General features: G+C 43.4%; 1 protein-coding gene across 1 annotated transcript in view; it reads left to right on the top strand.

The window, feature by feature from the left end:
- The window catches only part of NCAPH2 (non-SMC condensin II complex subunit H2), a 326298-nt gene extending 307482 nt beyond the window's left edge, over positions 1–18816 (top strand). Inside the window, exon 21 of the mRNA XM_085653753.1 lies at positions 13091–18816. Coding sequence (XP_085509879.1) covers positions 13091–13231 — 141 coding nt within the window. The 3' untranslated portion in view covers positions 13232–18816. The remainder of the gene's footprint in view (positions 1–13090) is intronic.
- The last annotated feature ends 8893 nt before the right edge of the window (positions 18817–27709 follow it).

Genomic DNA, 27709 nt, shown 5'->3' on the forward strand with positions numbered 1-27709 from the left:
GGACGAGGACGAGAATCATGACATGACCACTCTACTAAATCATTTTGATATTGAACAAGATTGTAATATGGATAGTGGGCTCAAATCCAGATCCAAATTTATACCCGCTTTCAATTACCATCCGAATATAGATGTGTTCTATAATAAAATGAGTAAAGACCTGTACAATCTGGAAGTACCTAGTAGGTCAATGGCACGCGTCAGACACAATATTACCGCCAATGAACGGAAAGCACTTGATAGACTTAAATCGGATAACACCATTGTTATAAAAGAGGCTGATAAGGGCGGTAATGTTGTGGTCATGAACCATTGTGATTACATGACTGAAATCACTAGACAGCTAGGCGATACACGCTGCTACCAGCGGGTTTCAACCAATCCCACCAAGAATTTAACCATTATGATCAATATGAAATTAAGCGAGTGGAAGGATATTGGCTTGTTGTCTGAAGATGAGTACAGATATTTGAGAGTGAACAAACCGAGATACCCATGTATCTACATCTTACCTAAGATACATAAGGGCGGTCTTTTCCCTCCTGGCCGCCCTATTATCTCAGGGAATGACTCACCAACAGAAAAATTGTCGGAATTTGTTGATTCTAGACTTCAAAAATATGTCCTGGATCTTTCCTCATACATTAGGGACAGCAAGGACATTTTGATCAAATTTGACAACTTTCAGTGGTCGGATGAGCTCTACTTCGTCACAATGGACGTAGAGAGCTTATATACGTGTATTCACCAAAAATTTGGAATCCCTGCTGTACGTTCTTTCTTGGATAGGGAACCTGCTGGCCTCTATGAATATAATGAGATGACGTTAGAGATGATCGACATCATTTTGAACAATAATTTTTTCTTGCATGACACCACATGGTACCAGCAGATACTCGGGACTGCCATGGGTTCTAAATTTGCTCCCTCTTACGCCTGCCTCTTCATGGGATGGTTCGAGAGGGAGTATGCCTGGCACAGCCATGCCTCCCCCTGGACGGAATACATCGTGTTCTGGGGGAGGTATATTGACGACATCATCATCTTATGGTCAGGACCTGTGGAATCACTTGAGGAATACCATACATACTTGAATGCTAACCCTTTTAATGTAAAGCTCACCATGACACATAACAAAGACAAAATAAACTTCCTTGATATTGAATTTTACATCAAAGATGGCACCATACAAAGCTCTCGCTATAGAAAAGAAACAGCCTGTAATTCGATTCTTCACGCGGAGAGTGCGCATGCACGCACAGTAATTAAAAACATACCTTTCGGAGAGATGACACGCTTAAGGAGAAATTGTAGTGAGGACAATCTATACCTTGAGAAGATTTTTGAATCAAAGAAAAGATTCCTTAAAAGAGGGTATGATAGGAGACTACTTGATAAAGTCATGGATAAAGCACAGAAACTCAAGAGGGAAGATACACTTCGAGATAAACCCAAAGCCACCCGAGATACAACAGTCCGGTTTATCACCCAGTACAATAACAACAGCGGCAGGGTCTATAAGATCCTCAAAAAACATTGGGGGTTAATAAAAGATACCCCTGGCCTTAGCGAATGTCTGCCCACCAGACCAGCCATTACATATCGCAAGGGGCGATCTCTACGGGACATATTATGTTCCAGTTATGTGACAAATGCACCAACTACATGGCTACCTCCCAAACCGAAAAGTTTCTTTACCTGTGGTTCCTGCAATGTATGTCCGCTAGGTAGAAATAGAACAACTACCTTTACACACAACTCACTTAAAAGTCACACAATTGCACATTTTATCAACTGCAATACGACACACGTGATCTATGTATTGGGTTGTAGCTGTAATGCCATCTATGTAGGGAGCACTGTACGCTGCCTCAAGGTCCGAATACAAGAACATCGTAGGGCCATTATTAACGGTGATACGCGTTACCCTGTAAGTGAACATTATAAACAAATGCATCGAGATGACACGTCCTTCTGGTTCTACGGGATAGATCACGTGCCCATCAATGCTAGGGGCGGTGACCGTGAACTGCAGGTTAGACAAAAGGAGGCCAAGTGGATTTGTCGTCTGCGGGCTACAACAATGGGTCATAACACCGATAGAGAGCTTCATTATTTTCTTGGATAGATAAGTATGATGGTGAAAATTTGAGTTATTGTTCTGTATGGGGTATATGTAATGCATGTACTGTCCTTCATTACAAAATGACATGCATCCAACATAATGATTGTCTTATCTAATGGGTCCGTATGCTGATCACTATTCATAATTTCTTCTCTCTATTCTCTATATTCTTCTCAACATATAAGATCTTATCTAAGTGTTTATCTCGCGAGGTTGGAAGATAAATCCAGTTTTAAATTGGGACAACATATTAATAACGTCCTTTTTATGTGGTAACTCAATTTTGACAATAAAAATTTTTTCTAGATATATTTAGTTTTTGAAATTTTGGAATTTTGACAATCCTAACGCTATGGATTAAGTTTGGGGTGGCACCTATGCACAATTTCTTAGATTCTTGATGCCCTTTATAAACGTGGGCCTCGGGTTACTGCATCAATACCTTTATTTTCATGTGTCCATTATGGCAGTCTGACCCTTGAATATGGCTGCAATTCTAAGGAAATGGTTTGACAGTAAATGTTGCTTTTTCGTGTTCATTATGGCAGTCTGATCCTTGGATATGGCTGCAATTCTAAAGAAATGGCTTGCCAGTAAATGTTGTTTTTTTGTGTTCCGCTTTCTGCTTATGTAACTGAATACAGTATCTTCATTTACGTATATGGTGATGTGGATTTGATTTTAAAACATGGCTCTTTAAGTACTAGGACCGTTAGATTACTCTATATAAATAACGCACTTGCAGTGAACTGGTATCATCTTTTTCGGTATATTGGATACTCCAATATGGCCGACTATTTGTGTAATTCTTTCGCAGCTATGGTCCTTTTTCTATTGCTCTATTTTTTTCGTTGGCAACGCGGATGCGGTCATGTGAATGTCCGGCGCGCTTCTTAAAGGCCAGTATGCTTCCCTGCCTCCGTTTGCCGACATTCAACACGGAAAGCAGTGACAGTGACACTTGTCTAAATACGGGTAAGCGACGTCAGGCTGGCATAGAATGCTGTCGCATAGTGTTAATATGTACCGTCAATGACGGGCTTTAATCCGGAAGTAAATTGTTGTTACTTAGCAGAAGGACGCGTGTACGTTTGATCGCTATTGTCCGTTTTGGCACTTTGTTGTTGATACTTTGGGGTAGATGTGAGGAATTTATAATTTCGAGGCCATTTACACCTATATCTGGACAACAATATTTGGTTCGGATTAGATATAGATTGGGATATCCAACTATAGAGCACGCTAGCGATATGTGGCTCTAAAATAGACATTACTTTTTACCATAGAGTGCGCACGTTTCTTTTTCATTGTTTTTATTATAATTAATCTGCTCACTACGCTGCCCCTTTCTTTCTTATCAACAGATAATTCTTGGGATAATTCCCACAAACTCAGGACTACCTAATAATCGAAGTGTCCTTACATTGGATGTTTCTTTTACACCTACTAAGGTGAGACGTGTGGCTGACACTAGTTTTCTCATCATTAGAGAATGGGAAACATTGATGTGCATTGTCCTATGGTGATGTTGTTTTAAGCTGTCTTATGTTACACTACTGGACAGCAGCAGCTTTATGCTTCATGTCCACAGGTCTCAATTGCGGGTTTTGGTTGTACCTAAGAACCCTTTGGAATATAAGGATCTACATCACATGGCTTGAGGGGTTCTCCCCACAAATATCATTTGAAATTATATTGGTGAGCACCTCCTTTTTCCCCTTACCCCCCCCCCCCCCCCCCCCCCCCGCCTCTTCTTTTTTGGGGTTTTTAGCTACTTGTACTGACCGTTAATATCACTCTCTATATAATCAAGATCTTGTTTCCTTCCTCAGTCTTCTGTTGTTTCTATGTTGCTTTTCCCTCATTTTTCTTTTATCATATCTTCTAATCTCTCAAAAAGGAAATGTCTTTGCCCTTTTTTTAAGATATCCTATGTGATGGCTACAATGCCAGATTTTGATCATCAAAAGGAATATGACTGTGGGTGTATCTATTGTTGCATTTTTATATACATATTTATATTTGTATAGTAATCAAATTTTGTCTTATCTGTTCGTGTTGTTAGTTCATTTGATGTCGTTTGTATTGATTTTGGGTCATTTATATATGTATTTGTGGTTATTTTTGTTCAAATGATTATTCTTTTGATTGTTTGTGACATATTCGTCATTATGTACATGTTTGGTTTCTCTCTCTGCACATATAATGTCCTCCCATGTAATATGTATTTTGTGTTATTTTTTTGTGTTATTATTGTGTATTCATGGGTGGTTTCATGATTATTACAGCCCTGACGAAGTTCCCAAGGCACAAGGGAACGAAACGCGTTGGCTGTGTGCCGTTTCTGTGTCAATCATCTTCGAATAAAAAGAAAACGAAAAAAAAGACTTCTGAACTACAAGTGTCTGTTTCCTACAACTACTGATGAAGTGCACCTTCCCTCTTTTTTCTTATGAACTCTCGTGTTTAAATAGCATCTTTCAACAGCAGATGCTGGAAGACGTTGCACTCACTCTAAATTTGCATAAATAATTGAACTTAAGTGCTTGACCTTGGTCTGCTGTTGGTTGCTTTGTCATTACATTTCCATCAGAGTGTTCAAACCCCTCAACTAACAGCAACATCACCAGCAGGCAAGGTCACTATTCCATCTTCATAGGCCATCTAGAGGAAGCGGTTCACTGCAGCCACAGGAAAGCCTCCAGCAAAACAATAAATTGTCACTTCTCCCTTCTCTGTTACCCGCTCCGGTGGACTTAGGCATCGTCAATCACTTGGAAGAGTGGCAGTCAATCACAAAAGACTGATGGGTCTGGAATATGGTACAGAATGACTATTCTCTTCGCTTGAGGTCCCCTCCTCCTACTGTTGCTACAGCAAAACATCCCGGTACCAGCTAGACCATTGCAGTCGGAAGTCAACACTAATGCAAAAAGAAGCCATGTAGGAGATTCTGTGCCATCAAGGGGAGTCTGGAATCTATTCCTGTTACTTTCTAGTAAAAAAGCAAGGACTGAAACAAGAGTTTAGAGTCATCTTAGACCTGAGAGTGCTTAACAAATGCATACTACGCAAAAGGTTCAGAATACTGGCCCATCACCAAATCAATCCACAACTGCATCAAGGAGATTTTAGGTGTGCAATAGACCTTTAAGGTTCATATTTCCACATTCCACTTTCCCTAAAGCATCGCACTTATCTCGGTTTGAAAGTGGGATGTCTGCACTATCTGTACAGAGTACTACCATTCGGCCTCAAATCAGCTCCACAAAGCTTTTCAAAATGTATGGCCGTAGTGCAGCATTCTTAAAGAAACAGAAAATGTTTGTGTATCCTTACCTGGACAACTGGCTGATAAAGAGTTCCTCACCATCACAGACAAAGGAACATTTTCACATCTGTGTTGAGACACTCACCAATCTGGACCTTCGTGTGAATTTCCAAAAGTCTACAGAATGCCCAGCACAAAAAGTGCATGACCTGGAGACCACACTGGACCCACAGTCTGCAAGAGTGTATTTTTCGGAGGAGAGACTATCCTCAATTACTCTAAAATGTCACAATCTTTTTCAGGTTCACCATCCATTTGCAAGGCAGATTGCGTCTCTACTGGGGCTGATGACTTCTTGCATCTTTATAGTACCTCATGCAAGGTTGCACATGAGACCTTTGCAGCTTTGCCTGGAAGGCCAGTGGAATCAACTCTCCAACCGCTAGGAAGACAAGCTGACATTATCACAGGCTGCACACCAGCCTAACCCATGGCAGTCTCAGCGGAACAATCGTATGGTGGGGGTACCATTCCATCAGGACCCACCAAGTCAGACACTAATCACAGATGCCTCCCTCCAGGGATAGGCAGCAGACATGGGTTCCCTTCAAACCCAGGGTGTTTGATCGGACAAGGAAAAGACTTACCACATCAATATGCTTGAATTGATAGCAGTCCACCTTGCTCTAAAATCTTTGTCCAGCGTTCACACCCAATTGCATCCTTGTTCAGACCGACAACATGACAACTATGTATTACCTGATCAAACAGGAAGGAACCCACTCTCCCCCTCTCGAGGCTCAGACCATTTGGAAATGGCTACTAGCCAGAAACTTGACGATAACAGCCATTCATCTGCCAGACATTCAAAACATGCAAGCAGATTCTCTTAGTCGACATTTCCAAGAAAATCACGACTGGATTCTCAACGAGGAGGTGTTACAAGAACTTTTTCCCGAATGAGGATATGCTCAAATACACCTGTTTGCAGACACAAACAGACAATGCTATGACTACGTGTCCAGGTTCACTCAACCAAGTTCACAGGGGAATGCCCTTTTGATAAATTGGTCATGGATATCCACCACTGTTTTTAAAACTTACCCAAGGCCCCCACTATTAAAATACCACCTCAGGTAGGTGGCCTTGAGTCAATTTTAAATCACTCACATTTTCACTGCACAAACAAACTAGCTCCATTGTAATCGGGCATTTGATAGAGATATCTAGCCACAGATTTCTTACCTTAGAATATCCCAGGTGTCTGGCTGGATCCAGAAGACTTTTTCTCAAGCAATACCCTCGCACGGCGGTAGGTGGCGTTGGTCGGCTTTGTGTGATGAGGTCAGCGTAGTCCGCGAAATGACATCCGCGTCAGCTAAATAGGCACCACGTTGGTGCTCTGACGTCAGTTCTTTTCCTTCCACGCCAGCTAGTGCAGATTTTTGAAGAGGGATACCCTCTGTCACTTTTTGACTGGCTTTTTTTAAAGTTTTGTCGACTATTTTTGGTGCGTAGGTTTTTCCTCAATGTCGAAGAAGACTTCTGGATTCAAACCATGTGGTGCCTGCCATCGCGCCATGTCAGTGACGGATTCATACTTAATTTGTCTTTGGTGCCTGGAGTGCGACCATGACTCAGTCATACTCCAACTGCTGGGCCGTGGCTCTGAAGGCTTTGAGGGAGTGGTCCCTAAAGCTGCTTGCGGACCAGCGTTCAACTCCACGCTGTCCGCTCCAGAGGTCTTGTTCACGGTTGAGAGGAAGGTCCTGGCACCACTCCAGGAGTCCTAAGTCCTCTTCCTCCCACTCGAAGTAATCAAGTTGGTCAAATAAGAGGCATAAGAAACACAAGAAGTCGAAGCACACCTCAGCTTCTCCCAGTCCGTCAGCCCACGTGACGGAGGAGTCTCGACACTCTAGGCCTTATTCTGCAGAACCTGCCCCTGGGTCGGCACCGCAGTTCCCTACCTTTCCAGGAGCCGGAGCGACCCCTGCCCAGCTTAAAGAATTCTAGGACACCATGTGCCTCGTGTTTGGGTGACCTGACCCTCCCGGCGTGCCTTTGGGCCCTGGAGGCTCAGAGGGTGTTCCATCACGTTCCGCGCAGGCAGCTCCGGCCCTGGCGCCAATACCCCCAAATGGATCCGGCGGTGGGTCTGGATCTGCACTAGTCGTGCCCCTGTGACCTTCCCCAGTGCCAGCTCCGCGCCTAGACTCCTGACGCTGCCGGCAACCCATTCTTATCCCTGACGACCCAGAGCCGGATCGGCACTTATCGACACCGATTCCTTGCGCCGATGGCACCCTTGGGTCCTTGGTTGGTCTGTCAGCCTTATTTTGAGGGGCTACGGATGGAGAAACTTTGGGAGGGGTCACTGGACCCTTTACAACACAAAAGGAGCACGAAATGCACTGGTATGAGAAATTGGGTGAGGCCAGTGGACTGGATACCTCCCTAGATCTGGCCTGCTTACTCCCCCCTAGGGAGGAGAGAGCTTCATATGCTATTGTGGTGAGAAGGGCAGCTGAGGCCTAGACCTTCAGCTCCCTTTGGTGGTCGTAAAGGCAAACATCTCGACAGAGGTCCTGCAGCTGGTTGCCTTCTCCTAGGAACCCCTCCTGCCTTTCAACGAGGCCTTGACTGATGTCCTTCTGGAAACGTGGTCCCAGCACAGGGCCTCCTGTGAGCAGTACAGTTGCCCGCTGCCATCGCCCTGCAACAGGCAACCCAAAATTCCTCACCAACCACACTACCCCCGAGAGCTGGGTGTTTCAGGCCTCTACCTTGCAATCCACGTTCCCTTCCGCACTCCCGTACAGGGAATCCTAGAGGCTGGATAGTTGGGGCAAGAAGAATTTTTCTTCCTCCAGCCTTGCATTGCGGTCAGTGAACACTGCATACCTATTGGCAGCTACGCCCACGCCTTGTGGGAAGGGTTTGCACAAGTGCTGCCACAGGTCCTGGAGGAGGCCCGGGCCATTCTCTCCCATTCGGTATCAGATGGTAGAGATGTGGCAAGGTTTACCATTCGCTGTGGGCTTGACAACACCGACTCGCTGGGCAGAGCAATGTCATTGACTGTGACTTTCCTGAACCACTGCACAGAGCGGGACGGATGTAGGTAAAGTGGCCAGGCTTTCCTTTTGACGAATGTGTGACTAAAAATGACCCCGCCCTCTCTGTGACCATGATGTTGGTAACACCAATACCTTAGGGTGGCAAGGACAAATTACTCAACCACAGGCAGGTAATTATGGTAGGATCGCAATTAGAGATCACCCGTACGATAGTCGATTCCAAATTGGAATGGCGTTAATGTCTTACACACAGGGATCTGTATGCCCTGAAGTATGCCCCAGACCGTTAAGGTTTGCAAAAGTGGGCAGAAACCTGTTGGCAACATTTTGGATGAGAGGCATTGCACTCCAGTACCCAATCCTTCATCTTTTTTAATTTTACCTAGTGTTTCACTAATAAAAGTAAAATTCCCCTTGGGACTCTAAGGTATTTTTACGTTTTTCATCTGGATCCCCTATTATATGGTGTTGCCCAGTAAGACTTATGCAAGAACTCCCTCCTAACTAGTCGGTCTTCGAGGAGGTCGAGTCTGCCCGGGTGGCTTTGTCCTACCAGGGTGGGGCGAGAATGCCTATGATGAAGCATGACACTAGGGATGACTTCCCCATAGGCCAGAAATCTAAGGTTTCAGCTCTGCAAAGTTTGCACCAGAGCCTACAGTTCTGTGACTCCGAGTACACTTCTTTGCGTATCGCTGTCACCGTACAACTATATTGTGTTACATGGTGGCTGTTAGACGCCACACCTGGCTAAGAACTTCTGGCTTTTCTGGGGATGTCCAGGCTTCCCTTATGGACATGCACTTTTATGGACCCATCTCTTCAGAGACCAGGCAGACATCACCCTGGAGCGCTTTAAGCACTCGCGGGTTACAGCAAAATCCTTGGGCCTTTCAGGGACTACCTGTCCCCGTCTGCTTTTTTCCCATAAGTGGCTTTCAGCCATACCCAGCCACAAGACCGCGCAAGTTCAGAAACCTCTGCGCGGCTGTGCGCGCGGCTCCTTTCGACTCCGTCAGCCAGTTGACCAAAGGTCCAGTCCGTCCACTCCTGCCCCTGGTGCCTCTAAACCTTGCTAGTCCAGCCCTTCAAGATCATGGGCGGCTGGTTGGTGGCAGGGTCAGCCATCACCTTCACTACTGGCAAAAGATTGCATCGGAAAAGTGGGTTCTTCAGATAGTCCGAAGGGGCTTCTCTCTCCCCTTCGAGACTGCCCTCCCTCACGACCAGCTGGCAGAGGGACCTCCTGAACTTGCTTCAGGAGCAAATCAGGACTCTCTAGGCCAAGGGAGCCATAGCGAGGGTTCCGTCACCAGAAATAGGCTGTGGTTACTATTTCTGCTACTTTCTGGTCCCAAAAAAGGACAAGGACTTTCGTCTTATTCTAGATCTGCGAGCCCGCAACTACTTCCTCAAAAAGGATTAGTTGAAAATGCTTACTCTGGCTCAGGTCTATTCCGCCCTAGACATCAGAAACTGGGTGGTAGCACTGGACTTGCAGGACGCCTATTTTCACATCCCGTCCTGCCAGCTCATCTGTGCTACCTGCGGTCCATAGTAGGCCACGAGCACTTTCTGTTCAGTGTTTCCCTGTGGCCTTACCAGCACCCCTCAGGTGTTCATCTAAGTGATGGCAGTGGTCGCAGCTCATCTGCGCAGATCAGAGGCGCCAGTCACTTATCTCAACGACTGGCTGTTGAAGGCGAGCTTGCCCCAGACTGACCTCTCCCACCTCCAGACTACAGCGAATCCCCTGATTTCGCTGGGATTTACTATCATGGTGCCTAAGTGACACCTAACTCCCTCTCATACGCTCCCTTTCATCTGAGCTGTTCTGTACACAGTGCAGTTTTGGCCTGTCCTCCGAGCGCGAGTCCAGGATATTCAGTCAATGATACCGATGTTCCAGTCTCTGTCCTGGATTTCAGTGATACGTACTGAGGCTGCTAGGCTTCATGGCCTCCTGCATCCTGCTAGTGACGCATGCCAGATGGCATATGCGGGCTCTGCAGTGGGACCTGAAGTTCCAGTGGGCACAGCATCAGGGGAATTGCTTGGACATGATCCAGATCTCGAAGGGAACTGCACAGGATCTGCAGTGGTGGCTGACCAACCATGATTAGGTCGGGGGCAGACCCCTCTCCCTTCCCCAACCAGATTACACCGTAGTGACAGATGCATCACTCCTGCGATTTGGCAGCTATCCGGAAGAGATGAAGATCAAAGGACTCTGGTCTCTGGCGGAATCAGGATTCCACATCAACTTGCTGGTACTCTGGGTGAATCGCTGGCATTGACGATTTTCTCCCTTCCATCGAATGAAAGTTGGTTCAGGTGTTCGCAGATAGCACCACCGACATGTGGTACTGCAACAACTGGGGCAAGGTGGGGTCCTGAACCCTTTGACATGGCTGGAACAGCAGGACAGATCCCTGGTCACTCAACACCTGGCAGGTTCCCTGGATGTCAGGGTGGACAAACTGAGCCGTTGATGCCTAGTTGATCACAAATGGCTTTTCCATCTGGAGGTGACGCAAGGTCTCTTTCAGAAGTTGAAAGAGCCTTGGTTAGATCTGTTTGCCTCCATCAAGAGCAAGCAATATCAGCAGTTTGGTGCGTTGGAATTTCCAAGACAGCACTCGCTCAACAACGCTTTTCGTCTGAGTGGAGCTCCGGCCCAAACTGTGTTGCGGTTCTCTTCTTTAGATGCAGCTGTGACTAACCTAGTTATTGATCTCCCATATTTTTCAGTAAGTAGGGAAGCTTTATAAATTATCAAGATCTCAGACTCGCTGGAAACCAGGTTTCTGTAGGAAACTGGACTGGTGTTTGCCAATAAATAAAGATAGTATAAGAGGATTAATCAACTGAGTTTGCAGATTTCTAGTGTCCCTACAGATTATCCCACCTATTACTTATAAGTCTTGTGACGATTTACTTGTGGATAGATCATGTGCACACTCTTGGAGGCACAATCGCCAGTATAATTCTGTGTTTAGGATCTCGATAGGCAGGCCAAGTTTAACAAAACAAATGGCCTTTCACTTTATTCCTTGCCTGCCCTGCAGGAAACACTGAAGAGTAAATACTATTTGCATGTGTTAAGAGAAAGCATCTATGCATCCTGCTGGCAGTTTCGCCTGTCCGTTCCATTCATAGATGTGAAATTAACCTTTCTTACCTTAGTCTTAAACATCTAAATTATTTTGAATTTGATAAACATCATTGTTTTAAAATGCTACACCCATCAGTCATTACTGGCACATTATTTTCACATGCTTGGTGTGTAAATCTTGTACTATAAATACATTTCCTAATTCTTGTTTCAAATACATATATAGAGTCAAACATTTTGTTATATCCCCTACCCCTGGAATGGAGAGGAGTCAGCAGTACCATCAAACATTGCCTGAACAACACAGACACGTGTGTGCTCTCTCTCCATATACCTGATGAGTCTCACTAACATTTGCTTTACCATAGAATGTACTGTTAACATCACTGTGGCCCTGATTTTGAGTTGGTTGGTGTTTTCTGACCCCTGCACAAACCCATCTTTGAGCAGGGGATGATATTCCTTGTTGGATGGTATTAATTTAACCTGCATTAAATACCTCGCTCTTCCTTAAATTTCAGTAGGTCAAACCTGTAGGAATTTAACAGGGGAAAACGGAACACTATTTACCCTAACATGAAGGTGTTGGTGTTACAAGATGGACTAATAGGACTCCAGTAGACTGTGAGCCTCACGGCAGGGATTAATTACACACTGTCACAGTGTCCCATAAGATATTGATTGGTTTGGCAGGATTAGTTGGACATTTAATTTTTGGGTGGGGCAAATTCCTACAATTTACTGTGTATATCTGTATGTCTTTCATTGTGTGCAATTATTTTCATTATTTAATCATTTCACTAGATTTAGTTTTAGCTGCATTACACCACCGCATAGTCCAAAGTCTTTGTGAACATATTGTATTGTTTAACATCATGGTAACTGTTCATATAGCATCTGTTAACATATTGTTTGGGATTTCATCTCTTGCTGGAAAGTTGCTAGTCTTGTCTTCTTTGCCTATCATCATTTTATATGTGGAACATTCGCCTTATGCATATTATAGTACTTCTGTTATAGAATACAGAACTGACTAATAATCGGTTATTAACTGGTATCTGTGTTTATTGTTTTCTGGGTATCTATTTTCAAATGAGTTTCTTTAGAAAGGTCTTGTCTGCTGGGTCCCGTTGCCTTAAGCGAACCAAGTGCTCAAAAGGAGTACTTGGTCATTCAGTGCGAGTGCAATGGTAATGTGGTCCAATGGGATTGGTTGTATTGGACACTAACTGTAAAAATCGGTGGCCAGTAATCCCAGACTGCTTTGCCCATCGAGAAAATGTTCTCACAAATCTGAGTTTAGTTTTTGTGTGCGGTGCTACTTTAAGGTAGTTAGGCGAGACAGCTGCCCACTCCCCTGACCAGTCTGTTAATAAGTGTCTGTTTTACTGGGCACTTGTTGAGATCGGAAGTACTAGAAGTGATGTAGCATGTGCCAGGGAACATGGTGGTGGAAGTAAAAGGAAGGCAATGCATAACAGTTCCATTTACTATTTCAGGCCAACGATTACACAGTTGAGATAGCCCAGAAACCAGGATTACAGGAAGCTGTGGATACAATGGCCCTCCGACTCCTGAGCCAGCAGCGGGCCCACGAAAGATTCAAGACCTACACAGCACCTTCCATTTCAGATCACTGACCAAGACTGCTTTGTGCACCCTCAAGACATACAAGCATCCCTGATAGCACGAAGTGCGAAGCTAAGTTCTCCCTCATGATGGAGTTGATGGTGGCCCAATCCTGTACATATACGGCTACTTTTTAAAGTTTTCTCCAAATTGTATAGAATATTCTTTCCCTGCCCTTTCTATGACATCGACCCAGTTCTTTGTTTAAAAAAGAGAATTGTATAATAAGAGAATACTTTTTGAGATCTTCTCTTCGCTTTTAAAGACCAGTGGAAAGACTTGTCCATATTTTAGCGGCCCTCACTTTTAATAATGCTTTGGATTCAAATGTCGCTCGATCTATAAATTTATTTCGTCTGCTGGGCACCTGTTTCCAGTTCCCTTCATAGCGAGACGTTGTCTGGCCTCAGGAGAGTAAACGTACTGGACACAGCAGAGGTCCAATTGGGTTTCCACTGTGCTTTCTGACAAACATATGAACTATGTGCATGAGTATCAAACAGCTTTCCAGGATGCTTTCTACAGCTGGGTACACCCTTAGCTCCATGGTGTCAATCTTCTCACTATGTGTACATTTAAAATATGTGATTGGTCAAAAGAGGCCAAGAACGTGTGGCATTGACTTTCTAACTCTTCTGAATACAAGATCTTCTGTTGTGGTGTTGGAGTTGCCCTTTTCATGGTGTACTTCATTTGTGCAGGTCACAACAGCAAATTGTGGTGGAGCAGAGAGCAGTAATACAGAATGGGATGGGCATCACGCAGCATACAAATGATTATGCAGTAAACAGAGTCATACCTTGAGTTCTTGAGTAAGTGGTAAGTCAGCAGAACATGTGTACAGTGAGGAATTGTGTAGAATGAAAAGAGTATTCAGCCTGATTACAGAGTAATTCATCTTGATGAGGGTAGAGATGAAGGGCGCGCAGTGATCACAAAGATTTTGTCTGCGAACAATATGATCGCTCCTTAGACAGAGATGGATTGTGTAGAATGGCTTGTTACAAATGTGCACTGTAGACAAGTTAATTCCCCAAAGACAGAGTCATTGGGCAGACTGAATGGGTTCATCTTTTGGGAACAGAATGATTTATCAAACGGGGTAGAGAGTAATTGGTGGAAATAGCAGGGTGATCGCTCGCTAAAAAAGATTGACGGAATGATTGATTCCTCCGTGAGAGAAGGCATTTGACTCGAGGGACTAAGTCCCCCTAAGGGCTTCAATATCTTTATAATCAAATGCCTCAGGCAGGTTTGGGAAGGCACCTTTGAGTAAGGCAGATTATTAGAAGTCTCGTAAGCTGCTCTGGTAAAGGCCAATACCTTTGTGCCAGGTTGGTACTGAGCAGCATCATCAGTCTTTTCACCACCTGTTGAAAAGAGCAGTCTTCACCTCAGTCCCAGAAAAATAGCATTTTGCTGCAATAGAAATCATATTTAACTTAACAAAATGCTGAGTGTTTTATGTTGGCGCAGGCCCATGACAGAGTTAAGAAGTATGGTAAATAAAAGTAAGAAAATGCAATTTTTAGAGGCCTGACACACCAACAGATATGGTATGAGCCTTGAACTTGAAACTCTGGTCTGGTTAAGTCAAAAAAGATAAGGATGACTCATGGGCACGTCACATGGTACTGCTTTTGTATAATCTTGCAAGCTGTAGCAGATCCTATGTTGAAACCCCTAATGGGTCATTTAGTGGGTCGAGGAAAGCTTTCTTCATCTGCAATTATACTGAATTGCACAGAACAATACATTTTCTCAAATGGAGCTATAAGAACAGAAATGTCATCTTGGTTATAGTGAGCATTTGATATGTTCAATTGTTTGCCTACTATTCCCTACGCCTGCAGTTTAGCATTTGCTTTAACAAATATGATCTTGGTGTCTCCTTTGCCAATGGGCATACTAGTTGGTCCTTATTCTTTCAACCCTCCATCCATGGTGCTGCCCTTTTTGAATGAATACTTTTATTGGTGCACATCAAATGTTCATCTAGATTAGGGAGAGCTAGGTCAATGCCAGCATTCCCTTCCACCTGATCATATGTATCTGCAGTACTATGAAATAATTCTCTACTCTTCTCTCCAATGGCTGTCATCCACCCACTACCTCCCGTGAATGCAGTGATGCAGCACCCTGACTTCTTAGCTGACATGAGATGAAAGTTCTAAATTGCAGCATCATAGCTTCCCAGGTCCCTTTTGTCTTGACTATCACTGACCATAAAAGACATGGATTACCTCCACATGGTCCCTCCCACCCCAAAATTGGCATACATGGATGAGAGTTCTAGCTGCACTCCCCAGGTCTTGAGAATGTGTCCTTAGAGAATACATGTCGTGGACTCAAGTCCCCAGGAAGTCTCCTGTGGCAGTTCCCCTCATGGGTTGCAGTCCTCCAACATCTCAGAGGTGTCCTGCAGCAATGGCATTGTGGGCTGCTGTCCTCAGGAGTGCATCACCTGCTCACATCACTAGCAGTTCTACAATCCAGAGACTGCAAGCTTTCCTGTTCCTGAGACAGAGAACCCTCCCTAATATGTGCATGACCTCTCTGAAACACAAGCGGAACTTCTTTGAGCAAGGCAGGGGCTGGGAGGTAGTACATAGTTCAGGCTCCCGCATTTCCCCAAAGCGTTCAATCAGCATTTTTATGAGAAACCTCGCAGAAAAAGTGTTGTTAATAATTTGTAGTTGTAGATTTTGGGCCGTTTTTCTCCTCTTCAAAAAGCATAATCTAAATTCCCAAGTGTACATATTTTATGGAATAATTGTCCTGGTCTTGGCCAGAGGATGGAGCGTTTTCAGCTCTGTAACTAGTGGTTCTCATAATGCTATTCTGTGGATGTGTGCGACTGCATCAGTGTTTGCATCCAGGATATGCTCCCCAACTACCCTGTAATGTTGGTGGATAAAATGCCTCCTGTAATGTTGGTGGATAAAATGCCTATCTAGTGCTTTCGCTACATTAACATATGTAAGGCATGTCTTCTTCAGATCATGTAAGTGGGCTTTTTTTAATTGTTATTTCAGGATATTGTTCTTTCTTGCCACATTGCTATTTATCATAATAAATACTCTATGGTGCTCCTTTCCCAGTATATTGGCGACATGCCCCCTCATCCGGCAAAGTTTTATCCTTTGTGTCACTGCTCAAGTAATGTCCTGTTATGTTGGCTGCATTACCTGCGCAAGAATTTTTAAGCATCCTTTACAAATTTACATTGTGCTGTCCCCTGCAGTGCCGCCATATTTTATACATCTATTCTAGAAGAAAGCTACATGTTGCATAATGTGGTCACCTAGTATTGGGACATACACAATACACATTTAATCATCTATGGGTGGATACATGTGACAGCGAGACCCAAGGGGTGAGCTTGGAAAATAAATCGGAGCTTGGTAGACAACAAGGGAATATAATTATGTGCTAAACAGTATCTGTTGACATGCTCAAAATGCACCTACCAAAGCAACTTCAAAGAGCATATAAATAAATGTACTATAAAATAATATAATATATACTGTCGGAAACATTCTTATCATACTAAAAAGCAATGAGACCAAATTAAGTCTCTTAACAACTTAATAAACTATGAGTGTGATCTCTTTCTTTCCAAGTGATAGTGCTGCCAAGACTTGCTGCCAGTGATTGTAAATGTTGTCCATGCTTTCTTTAGAAGTGGTTAAATCCCTGACTTGCATATGCAGGTATAGATTATGCCATCATTAGGCCTCCTGTGTAATAACTTTCAGCAAATTTCCAAAATAGTGTTGCTACTGAAATTAATGGTGAAGACTACCAACAATGTATCCGTTCATTAGGCACATTTCCAAAATAGTGTTGCTACTGAAATTAATGGCGAAGACTACCAACAATGTATCCGTTTTTGGGGTGATATGTTTTTTGGAAGATTGGCATTCGAAAATAAAGTCAAAACGGGGTTACTGAAACTCCTTCATGTACAAAATGCCATCTGCAACATTCTAGACGTCTTTGTATTTATCTGTAGTGTTAGTACTCATGACCACTCGCTTTTCCTCTCTGATCAGGGAAGCGGTGTAGTGTTAAATCTGACTGGTTTGGTTATGTTCCATTTTTTAGTGGCAGGGTTTTTGTGAGCGGTATAAGTTATCTGATCTGGCTCGGATGAAATGCAGTGTCTGTCGTACAGGGCATTGTCTCTAGTTTTTAGATGTGTATATGAACATCATTTCATCATCTGTTGTGTAATCTCACAACTTTGCTAAATAGAGCTCAGTTGTTTTTAGGCTTGCCAGTAGTTTGGGGTATGGCCATCGTTAAAATCCAGACATTTTTGCAACGATCGAAAATGGGATAGTAAATATCGAAATTATAAGATACTCATGATGGGATCTAGTGGTAAACTTGAAAAAGAAAACCGTTTGTTTAAAGGCAGATTCTCATTGTTTCTAAAAAAAAATCTGTATCAGGCATTTTCCATATGTTCCCATGTTAAGACATTTTCATTGTATTGCTCTTGTGGCTTTGTCCAGTTATTACACTAAATGCCAGTGTTGCATATGACTGTTATTAGCTGAAAGGCATAAAGCCATAATTGGCACAGCTGTTATTGGATCAGCAATTGACTACCACAGTGTTCTGTTCAATCAGGGAATTGTAAGCGCGCTACTCACCCGTGAGGTTCTGTTGGCCCTGTAATGGAAAATAATCTTTGAAAGCTTTCAATTCTGCAGCTGTCCAACGCTAGTAAAGAACCTCACCATGACTCGTTCCACCAGATTCTGGTGAAACGAGTCATGGTGATTATTACACTTAATCCAAGTCAATGATGCTCTAAGGTTTCAGACCCATGCAAATACGCAGAAAACTGTGCACGGTAACTCTCCAGGTTAATTCAAGCAGTGGTTGGAGCCGAATTCCTTCAGCCAAAAATCTTACGAATGAACCAGAAAAACCTACCAGATATTGAACGTTCTTAAGACTAGAGAAGACAGAAGATATTTTGTGTTTCTTGCAGCCAAATGCTCAAATGAATAAATAAGAGCCCAGCAAAATCTGCCAACATTCAGTCTCTGAATCAGAATACTCTGGTTCTGATTTATCCGTCCATTGTGTTTTATGAGCATTCAGGTGCCAACTGAGGCTTTCTAGCACTGGATCAACATTCTATGATAAGGAATCTAGGGAATGTTGACCTACAGTACCAGTTAAATTAAATGTTTATTTGTGTAAATACCAGAGATATTTAATAATGGCAGAAATTAATGATGCCTAATAATGTTGCTAGTCAGAAATTAGGTTGTTCTGTTGAGGTGAACCCCTTGCATCCCAAGCAAACCTGTTTAGTGAAAACAAGTAGAGACCTAAATTGCCCTTTTCAGGGAGCTTCCAGAAATTTATGTGCAGTTGTTCATTCTAAAGTTCATATCTTAGTGATGTACTACTCAAATGTTTTTATGCTTCCCATAGTCAATTTAGATGACTGCCATTAATAATGATATAAGCTACGGCTGTCATATTTCATGTTGTCACCAACATTACCATGGAGCATTTTTTAGGGATCTGCAATGCTTGCAGAAAAGCCAATAAAAATACTTGGCATAAACAATATTCTGTGTTGAATTCTATTTTCTATAAACTGGAGTTTATTGATTTTTGAAGCAATCAACAACCCGCAACATTTCCACAGGCGCCAAGACAATATGATAGCCCCGATTGTACACCACCACATTCCAACGGGTCATATACTTCAAAACATTCCATGATACTTCATACATCCACTTCCACCATACCTTTGAATGCTTTTGGGGCACACCCTAGCTGTGTATACAGCCTTCCCTTGCTTCACACACCAATCCTTTGCCTGCTTCCAGGAAGCTATCAGAGAAAGGGAGTCCAACCTTCACCATTTAGCGATATTTATCTTTGCCAGCACCACCCAAATCCACACCAACGTCTTATCACCACTGGCATCACACACACACACACACACACCCTCCGGGACTGCCAATAGCCTGCCATGGAGCCAACACACCACTCACATCAACAAACCACTGCTATTCAAGGGCTCATCACATTCTTACTCCAAATGATTTAAAACACAAATCACGCTGCCAGTCAGCCATTCATCAGCTACCTTCTTATACAAACAGGTCTTGCAAAACACATACTACCAGCTGTGGTTGTGTTAGTCCCTTGAACATCTGCTTCCATCTTCACAAGCGCAATATGAAAACAAATCTAGGTTGTGATTTGACTTCCTGTTCTTGTCCTTCTCACCCGCAGTCTAATACTGCGATGGTTCTAGGCGCACCTTTAGTAAAGTCTCAATATGGAAGCCTGATTAGGCTCTCAGAGACTTTTATTTCATGTGCCTTAAGCACACTAAATCTAACTCCTTCCAGTGTGTGGAAGTAAGTTGGGAGGGTGTCTGAGGATGCATTTCTAGCCCATTCCTCGGTGTCAGCCAATCTAACTATGAAAATGAGGATAGACATTCTGGAGCAGACTATACTAAAGGCCTGATTTTAGTGGAGGGGGTTACTCCATCCCAAACGTGACCAATATCCCCCTGCCGAATTATAACTGCATTAAATCCCATGCCGCTTGTAATTCGGCGGACAGGAGATTGGTCATGTTTATGATGGAGTATAACATCTGCCACAATCTAAATCCGGTACTAAATTCCCTAAAGAGCACTTCTGGAAAGACTATGGACCTTAGGGTGTGGTGGACAGTCAAAATATGATGCATGTCCTGTTGACCATTATGAACAGTGCACTCACTGAAATGCACTTGTAATACTGTGGATAGAACTTCCACCACATTTGTGATTGGAGATGAAGATGAGAAGCAGAGAAAAGCAAGACCAAGTGTACCTCTTTACTGGAGTCAGTAAATCTAATTTCGAAATGAAAAGTCCTGGATAAGAGTTCTTCTTTCAAAATTAGATGGACTAATTTCCAAGGCGCCACTCATGATGGCCCATGGAAGGTAATGTATCCATGACCAGTCATTTGGGCAGATAGTAACTCTGCACCCATGTGCTCCACAGTCAGTTTCCCAGAACTTCTCTTTTATGTGGTACAAAGGGAAGAATGTTGGCAAACCCAGGCCAGGGTGAGATGGGCACTGGGGACAATATCTACTCTTCTGCATCTGAGCACAAACTCTGCATCCCATATTGGTGACTCTCTTGCTCTGCTGCAGGAATGCAGTTAGCAGAGTGCCAATCCTGCAGCATTGAAATGTCCTCCACAACAGAAGAATTAGAGGCTACTGCTTCTGCAGCAGTAAGGCTTTCAATAACAGACAACTGAAAGTCAAGGAAGGACCTCAGTCTTCCGATCGATAATATGCACATTGTGTATGTTGCCAACCAAATCTGGTGAATAGCCAATTTCTTATATCATATATGAGTTTTACAATTCACATTATATGGTGGAAGAACTTGGTTGTTTTTAATCCACTCCATCCACGTTTTGTAATCGGGTATATAGGTGGAGTTCTGCCATCTGTCCGCAAACTGTGACGGGAGAGATGCTTTCATTGTGAACTGTAGTAAGCGCATATACTTCTCAACTGTCTGGAAACTTGACAGCCAGCAGTTTGTCGCAACACACCGCATCTCTCTTTGGAGCTTCTTTCAAACAAGCTCCTGAGGGAATTCTTTGAGGTGCTTTCCAATAGTACCACAAGCTACAGTGCCAGTTTGTACAGTTCACTAAACAGCTGGAATCCTGTATGAAAGTTATGTACATAAAGGCTATGGCCTATATGAAAGACATTGATCGAGCTCCTATACAATCTCATCACTAATGTGGGACAACTTACACTATATATTGCGTAGTCCTTCCCTGTCTATACTCCCAGGCTGTACACCTAACCACTCTTGCACAACATGTACATCTTGATGCCATAACAAGCTCTTTCAAGAGAATCATACTGCCTGAACAGCAGTTGCCCTTTGTACAATATCAAGAACTCAACTGCTATATTATTTCCATGAGTATAAATCTCAGAAAACTTGGCAGACAAATGTTCATCGCACAGCGCACCGTTAACGAAGGAGGATAACTATGGTAAAGTTTTTATATGTAGCCTATTAAAATGTATTACACAAAAACAGACTAGATGTCAGTCAGACCGCACAAGGCCCGGGTTCACGCAGAAACGAACCTCTTGATATATGAGACTTATGGCAGGAGCATTTGAAAGTATTATTAACGAACAGGTATTTCGAACATGCATTACACACAGCCTCTGCTGGGAGCTTTCAATATTAGAACCAGACACATTTGGTAACCGAATGAACAGAGGCATCACCAAAAATAAAACAGTAGGATCCGTTACCATGAATACACATTCGAAAAGAAGAGTGGTCCACATAAAACATGACTGTTAAAACACACATCAAAAAAGTAGTGTACAACAAAACTATCAATGACTCTTTGTGAAACAAAAATGTTCTTCTGTACTATGTATTTAATAATTGTCTTTCCCTTGATAAGAGTGTGACTATAGGACAACACCATGCTCTAGATTTGCATGACCCTTGAGAGACCCAGAATAAGGGTAAGCAGAGAGCATACACTTAAGCACTAAGCATGAGAAAAGACTTAGTATGGAATATGTATTATGACTTTTAACATCCCATCCATCCATTAATCACTTTTTGTAAAAAATAAATTAACAAAGATCACAGACCTGTAATACTGTTATACGACAATACCATCACCCAGCATCTTTTGATCACTTTTTAATTGAAGGGAGGTTGTAAGCCTTAATCCCAACACGAATATGGACTACGGAATCACTACACGTCCTTACTAAGTTTAGACCAGGACCACATATTAGTATTTTGGGTCCACCTTTTAACCTCCCCGTAAATAAATGTTTTGTCTCGTAGGTAACTCCCAAGGACAGAAGATCGAAACAGGTGAGAGCCTTAGGCCTCATGTATGTGCATGGTATGCATGCGTAGTAAGGCAGTGATACATCAAATAATCCTGACGAAGGCCCCAAACTTGTTGGCATTGATACAGGAGGTTTAATTGAACAATTATATTCAATATGAAACGTTTTATCCATACCTCAGGTACCCTTTGAATAAAGGAATCCTTTGTGTATACATGTAGGTATTCTAAACCCTTTATTTCTTTTCTAGATTCCTCTTTATTGAGTCAGATTTAATCTAAGAACTCCCATTTCATCTTTGGTTGAGTCCGCCCTGGTGGTACTATCCTACAAGTGTGTGGATAGGCACCGTTGATGAAGCATGTCACAATAAAGTAAGTGCGGTGTCTACTCCAATATCTTTGGATACCCAAGAGGTACAAGGAAAGAGCTTTCTTCCTAGGCTAGGATACATATTATTCTTTCTTTACCTATTCCTGTTACTTTTGTGTGTAACTATTGCTTATGGGAGAGTGCAGCTGGTCTCATAGTCTCTCGCTCTTCATTTTTAGGGCAACGGACAAATGTTCAATGACAGGCCACGTTTTGAATAATCAGTCATGGTCTGGGTGGTCCAGTGGCAATGCAGCATACGCTGCAAAATCAAAAGCTGTTTCTGCTCATAACCGGTGCGAAACGGGGTGTTACCCAAATGGCAGAAGTAGACCAGTAGCACTGTACAGTTGGTTAGTGGACTATTCCTATCCTCGGCATTCAGCCAAGAACCTTTTTCAGCTCCCCAACCGTGAAGTGTTCATGACAGCAATTTAACACATTGGGAGGAGGTGGGCATGACAGTCAATCTATTATGTGATAAGGAGGTAGAGGACTTACAAACTTTGATTGAGGAAGAGGTCTTGTAAGGCCAATTCCTTCTTCATAGTATAATACTGAAAGTATTGCAGAAACATTGGAGCATAACCGCTACGGGGACCTCAAACCCACATTGTCCTACAGACCTTGCACGCAATAAGTGAAAGACAAATGAAAAAAATCAGCTTATTGTACAAGGGACTATTAGAACATTTGGGAACTTCCTTGCAATCTCTAAAAGGGGTGTGCAATACAGACATGAGGCAAGAGCTTAAGGAGAATAAATGGGACAAGATGCTATGTAACCCTCAAAGTCTCCTGCAACGCCCATTTCAAATGTCTACAGAGTAATATGGTACACAGAGTACACCTCGCTGAATAAGATTATTAAAATGTATCTTTGGGTAACAGCTGAGTGTTCCAGAAGCCACAATGAGTAAGCTTATTTTAAGCACATGGGGCCAGATGTATCAAAGAGGTTTACCCATTCTGTGTCTATGGGAAAACGTGTTTGTACATATTAGGTCTCACCTGAGCCCAGTGCATGCGCTGCTCTGCGAGACATTTAGTATGTGGGCATTTAAAAGTGTATGCCTTTGAGCAAGAGTTTATCCTCCCTGCTTCGAATCCACATCGTTCTTCCATAGGCTTATGGAAGCGATACATAGACGATGTGCTATTGATCTGGCATGGCAATAACAACGCCCTCCAGACTTTCCTCACGTGGATCAATACCTTGAATCCAAACCTGAACTTCACATACACCTATGACCAGTCTGAAGTTGTATTCCTGGATGTAGTGATCACTAAGACACAAGGCTCGCTTCAGACTAGGACTTATTACAAGCCTACTTCGAGGAACAATCTCCTCGATTACACTAGTTTCCATCCACGCACTCTGAGGGAGAATTTGCCCTACGGACAATTTCTCCGCCTACGACGGAACTGCACTGCCTTGAGTGATTTCAAGGCCCAATCTCATGATCTGACTACCACATTGATAGCCAGAGGGTACCCTTCCCCTCTCCTCTCCAGAAGCTATAAGCGTGTGAGAAATCAACCCAGGGAAGTACTCCTAACTGACTATGTGAAAGATACTGCTTCCATTCCACTAACATGTGTTACCACCTATAGCACCTTATCCAACCAACTGAAGAAAACTATCAACAAACATTGGGGGATAATTAACAGCATCAATCGCAAGTGGGAAAAACCGCTCTTTTCATTTAAACGCGCTCAGAGCCTACGTAATAGTCTCGTACACACACGCCCTTTGATGCTTTCTGACACTTCACAAAGAACTATAACTGAAGCATGGGGCCTCCCCAAGGTAACTGGACATTTTCCTTGCTCTGACTGTAGCATATGCCATCTGACCTCACACACTAAAACCCTTAATCTTGAACCCAACAAGGTCTGGACCCAAAGAGGTCATACGAACTGTAATACACCTAATGTAATTTACCTAATTACATGTCCTTGCGGTCTACGATACGTAGGGATGACGACGAGGAAGGTCAAACTCCGGATATGCGAGCACCGGAGCAATGTCAGGTGTAAACGTGTTACCACTAAACTGAGCGAACATTTTCTATCCGTCAACCACACAACTAATGACTTAAAATGGACTGTTATTGAAGAGATATCGACAGGCAGAAACATCCCCAAGACACTCTTTGAAAAGGAGCAGAGATGGGTTTACCGTCTGGGTACGAACCTTCATGGCTTAAATGATAATGTACCTTGGACTAACATTTTATAATCTACCTATGGTCAACTGGAGGCGCAGCGTCTACTTTTGTACTTTACGTACTCATGTGACCAGAGACCCCATCGGCTATTATTGAATAATGCAATTTTGCCGAATAAGCGTTCCCAGCTATTCTGATACACTGCTTGATAATATAGCTCGGATTATTACCATATATTATATCTGTGACATCTGGGGTAACAGCATGTTTTCCTGACCCCTGTCCTTTATTTGCTTACGCATCAGTTAGGCACCACTTGAACACGCTAGTTTGCCGATTAATTGCTTCGAGCAGAGCCAACATCATAACACTCCATATCAGCACACATGCACAGCACTTTGCCTTTACCAATATGTGGTCAGGTTTTTGACAACAAGTCCCCCTGCACGCTCAACGTGTGGATTGTTTTGGTCGAATGAGTGTCCAACACGGAGCCTGTCAATAAAGAATTGTGCCCCTTTTTTCTACTTTACGCGTCGTTCAGTACTAGGAACGACTCCTTTCTTTTCTACATTTCCATTGGATGTCCTCACATCCAATCAGCAACGGAGTTTGGCGATTCTGCCCAATCCCGTCTAAGCTTTCACTGTCAGCCCAACCGGGGACTCTTCAAATCTCTTCTTATACGAACCTCCGGTCACGGATCTCCACTATCCGGACCCGGCAGCGAGAGGCTGTATAGGTGACACACGGGTGCTGAGCAGCAAGGGCGTAAGTTATTCACACTGCTCCCTGCCCCTGAAGGTAAGCGGGATCGCACTTCTCCATTCAAGGTAGTGACCCGCCCTCTTTTTCTTTCTTTTTATCTCCCTTCTCCTTTATGCAGGGTGTGCCATTTTGCTCCCACCCCCCTCCCGGGATCCTTGAGGCATCAAACGGATTGGCCTCTTTGTAAGATGTTACCTAAATTCTTGTATATTGAGCATCGGGGGCTGCTGAGTCATTCCCTAGCCCTCCCTATTTCTCCGTACTTTGAGTGGCACGCCGCATATATTCCACGTGCGTTCCGATATATGACTTTAGTCACATCCGATAGGATATCGAGCCAATGGCTTTATCCTACACTGATACTTGGATACACCTAGGTGCACATTTTTTCACCATTTTGGCACCTGAGGTAGACCTAGTGGCACTCCTTAGTTCTCTGAGCACCATTGTTCTTAACCCTTGAGTATAACAGTACGAGTTTGCGACAAACACTGATGACTCTTCTTATGTTTTGTCTTTTTGTTTGTATGTCTTTCTCAATGTCAGAATAAACTCGTTCCTCTCCCACATAATAAATATATTTTGGCGGATTTTTCACTGTAAATAATTTTTCACACAGCAGTCCACGGTAGGGTGAACCTTAGCGCGTTCATACCACCGGGGCTCCGCACATCCACTCTGGTCCTGAAGAAAGCCTGACGAACACTCATAGAGGCAGAAACATGTTGACCGCCGTGGAGTGAACCAGGTCTTCTATTTTTTGACCTTCACTCCCTTTTAGTCTTTTCCAATTAGCAAAATTATTAAAGTTTTATTTTTGACTTAATTGGATATTTTAAATTCACTATCACCACACAAGAACCCCGCTCCGCAGTAACCTGGCGTTGCAGCACACTGGGATGACATTCGGTCATCCCAGTGGAGCCCGATGATGAAGCATGTCACCAACCAGGTTGGCGAGTGAGGGCTTTTTATACCAAATGGGTATTTTCATTGAGGTCTACACTCTTTTCAACAACACATCGGTTTGTTTGGAATTTGTGGACCAGTGCTCTTCCTATTAGTAGTGCCCCCCTTTATTGACTTAATTTACACTGGCTTTGTTGTTTTTGAATAAATCGTTGAGGGGACTAGTCGTGTGGATCCCTTCCTCTCTTGTTGGTTCTCTGCATTTAAAAGTGCTACCACACGCTTTTGCTGGCCTCAAGCTTGCGGTTAGCCGCCATCTGGCTTTCTATTATGGCTCATTAAGCCTTACAGCGCGCAAATCACTTTTACTACCCTCTCCCTTCTCCCCCTCCCTCTAACTACCCCCTCCCTTCTCCTCCTCCCTCCCTGTTAGTCACCGGGCTGAATCGGGTGCCGGTTCTCATATCACAAGCTTCCCGCGTCACGCCCCTCCTTCGCTCGTCTTCCTTCTCAGCCCTGCCTTGTCCTCTATTCTTTCCGTCCTATCGTCTTACCAAGGATCAAGTGACTCCCTCTCTGGCACAAATACAAGGGCTGGTGTTCCTTTCCAGGCCTTGTTTAATTTCCTTTCAGCGCGTGCGCGCTCACACTCCGCTTGTTGCCCTTAGACTTTTTTATCTTTTGACTACAAGTTGACTCCATGTCATGTTTCCCACCAGTAAGTGCCAACATACCCACCCAGCAGTGTATTGCATTGTGGGACGTGTAGTTTCACTTCTCATCAATATGGCGATTCACTTCTACACTTGCAGGTGAAACTTACAACATTAGTTTGGCTTGTGTAATGGCCGAAGTTAAAGGGAAGGGAACGTGAAAGTTAGAACACCGCTGAGATCAATAATAACACAGGTGAGCGTGCTACAGATCATCACCTGGATGGACGAAGAGCATTATTTATTTCAAATTTGGATAATGTTGCATGTCAACGAATTGAAACCTAATATTGTGCAGTACCACATGCTAAAATCTACATTACAGGAATCGTCTAAAAGCTCAATCGACACCTATACTATCAGTGAAACTAACACTCTTGGCCAGACACAGTAATTTGTTTATCAAGGCTTCCATTTGATCAATACTGTTCTTTCTTATTGAGATGTCAGTTTGGTGTTCTGTGCTAGGAAGCGGCAAGCATTGAAGGGGGTTGCAGGAGATATTTGGATATTTGCTGGGAGTTTGCTTCAGCCAGGATTGTGGGGCTAGATCTGTGTTGGGTGTTTAAGTGTTGGAAGGAAGCCGAGTGCGGTGCTGGTCTGAGCTGGTATGCTTTTGGAAATCTCTACGTTGAGTTCGGAAGAACAAACA

Source organism: Triturus cristatus, chromosome 4_1 (genome assembly GCF_964204655.1).
Source record: "Triturus cristatus chromosome 4_1, aTriCri1.1, whole genome shotgun sequence".
In the NCBI taxonomy this organism is placed as follows: domain Eukaryota; kingdom Metazoa; phylum Chordata; class Amphibia; order Caudata; family Salamandridae; genus Triturus; species Triturus cristatus.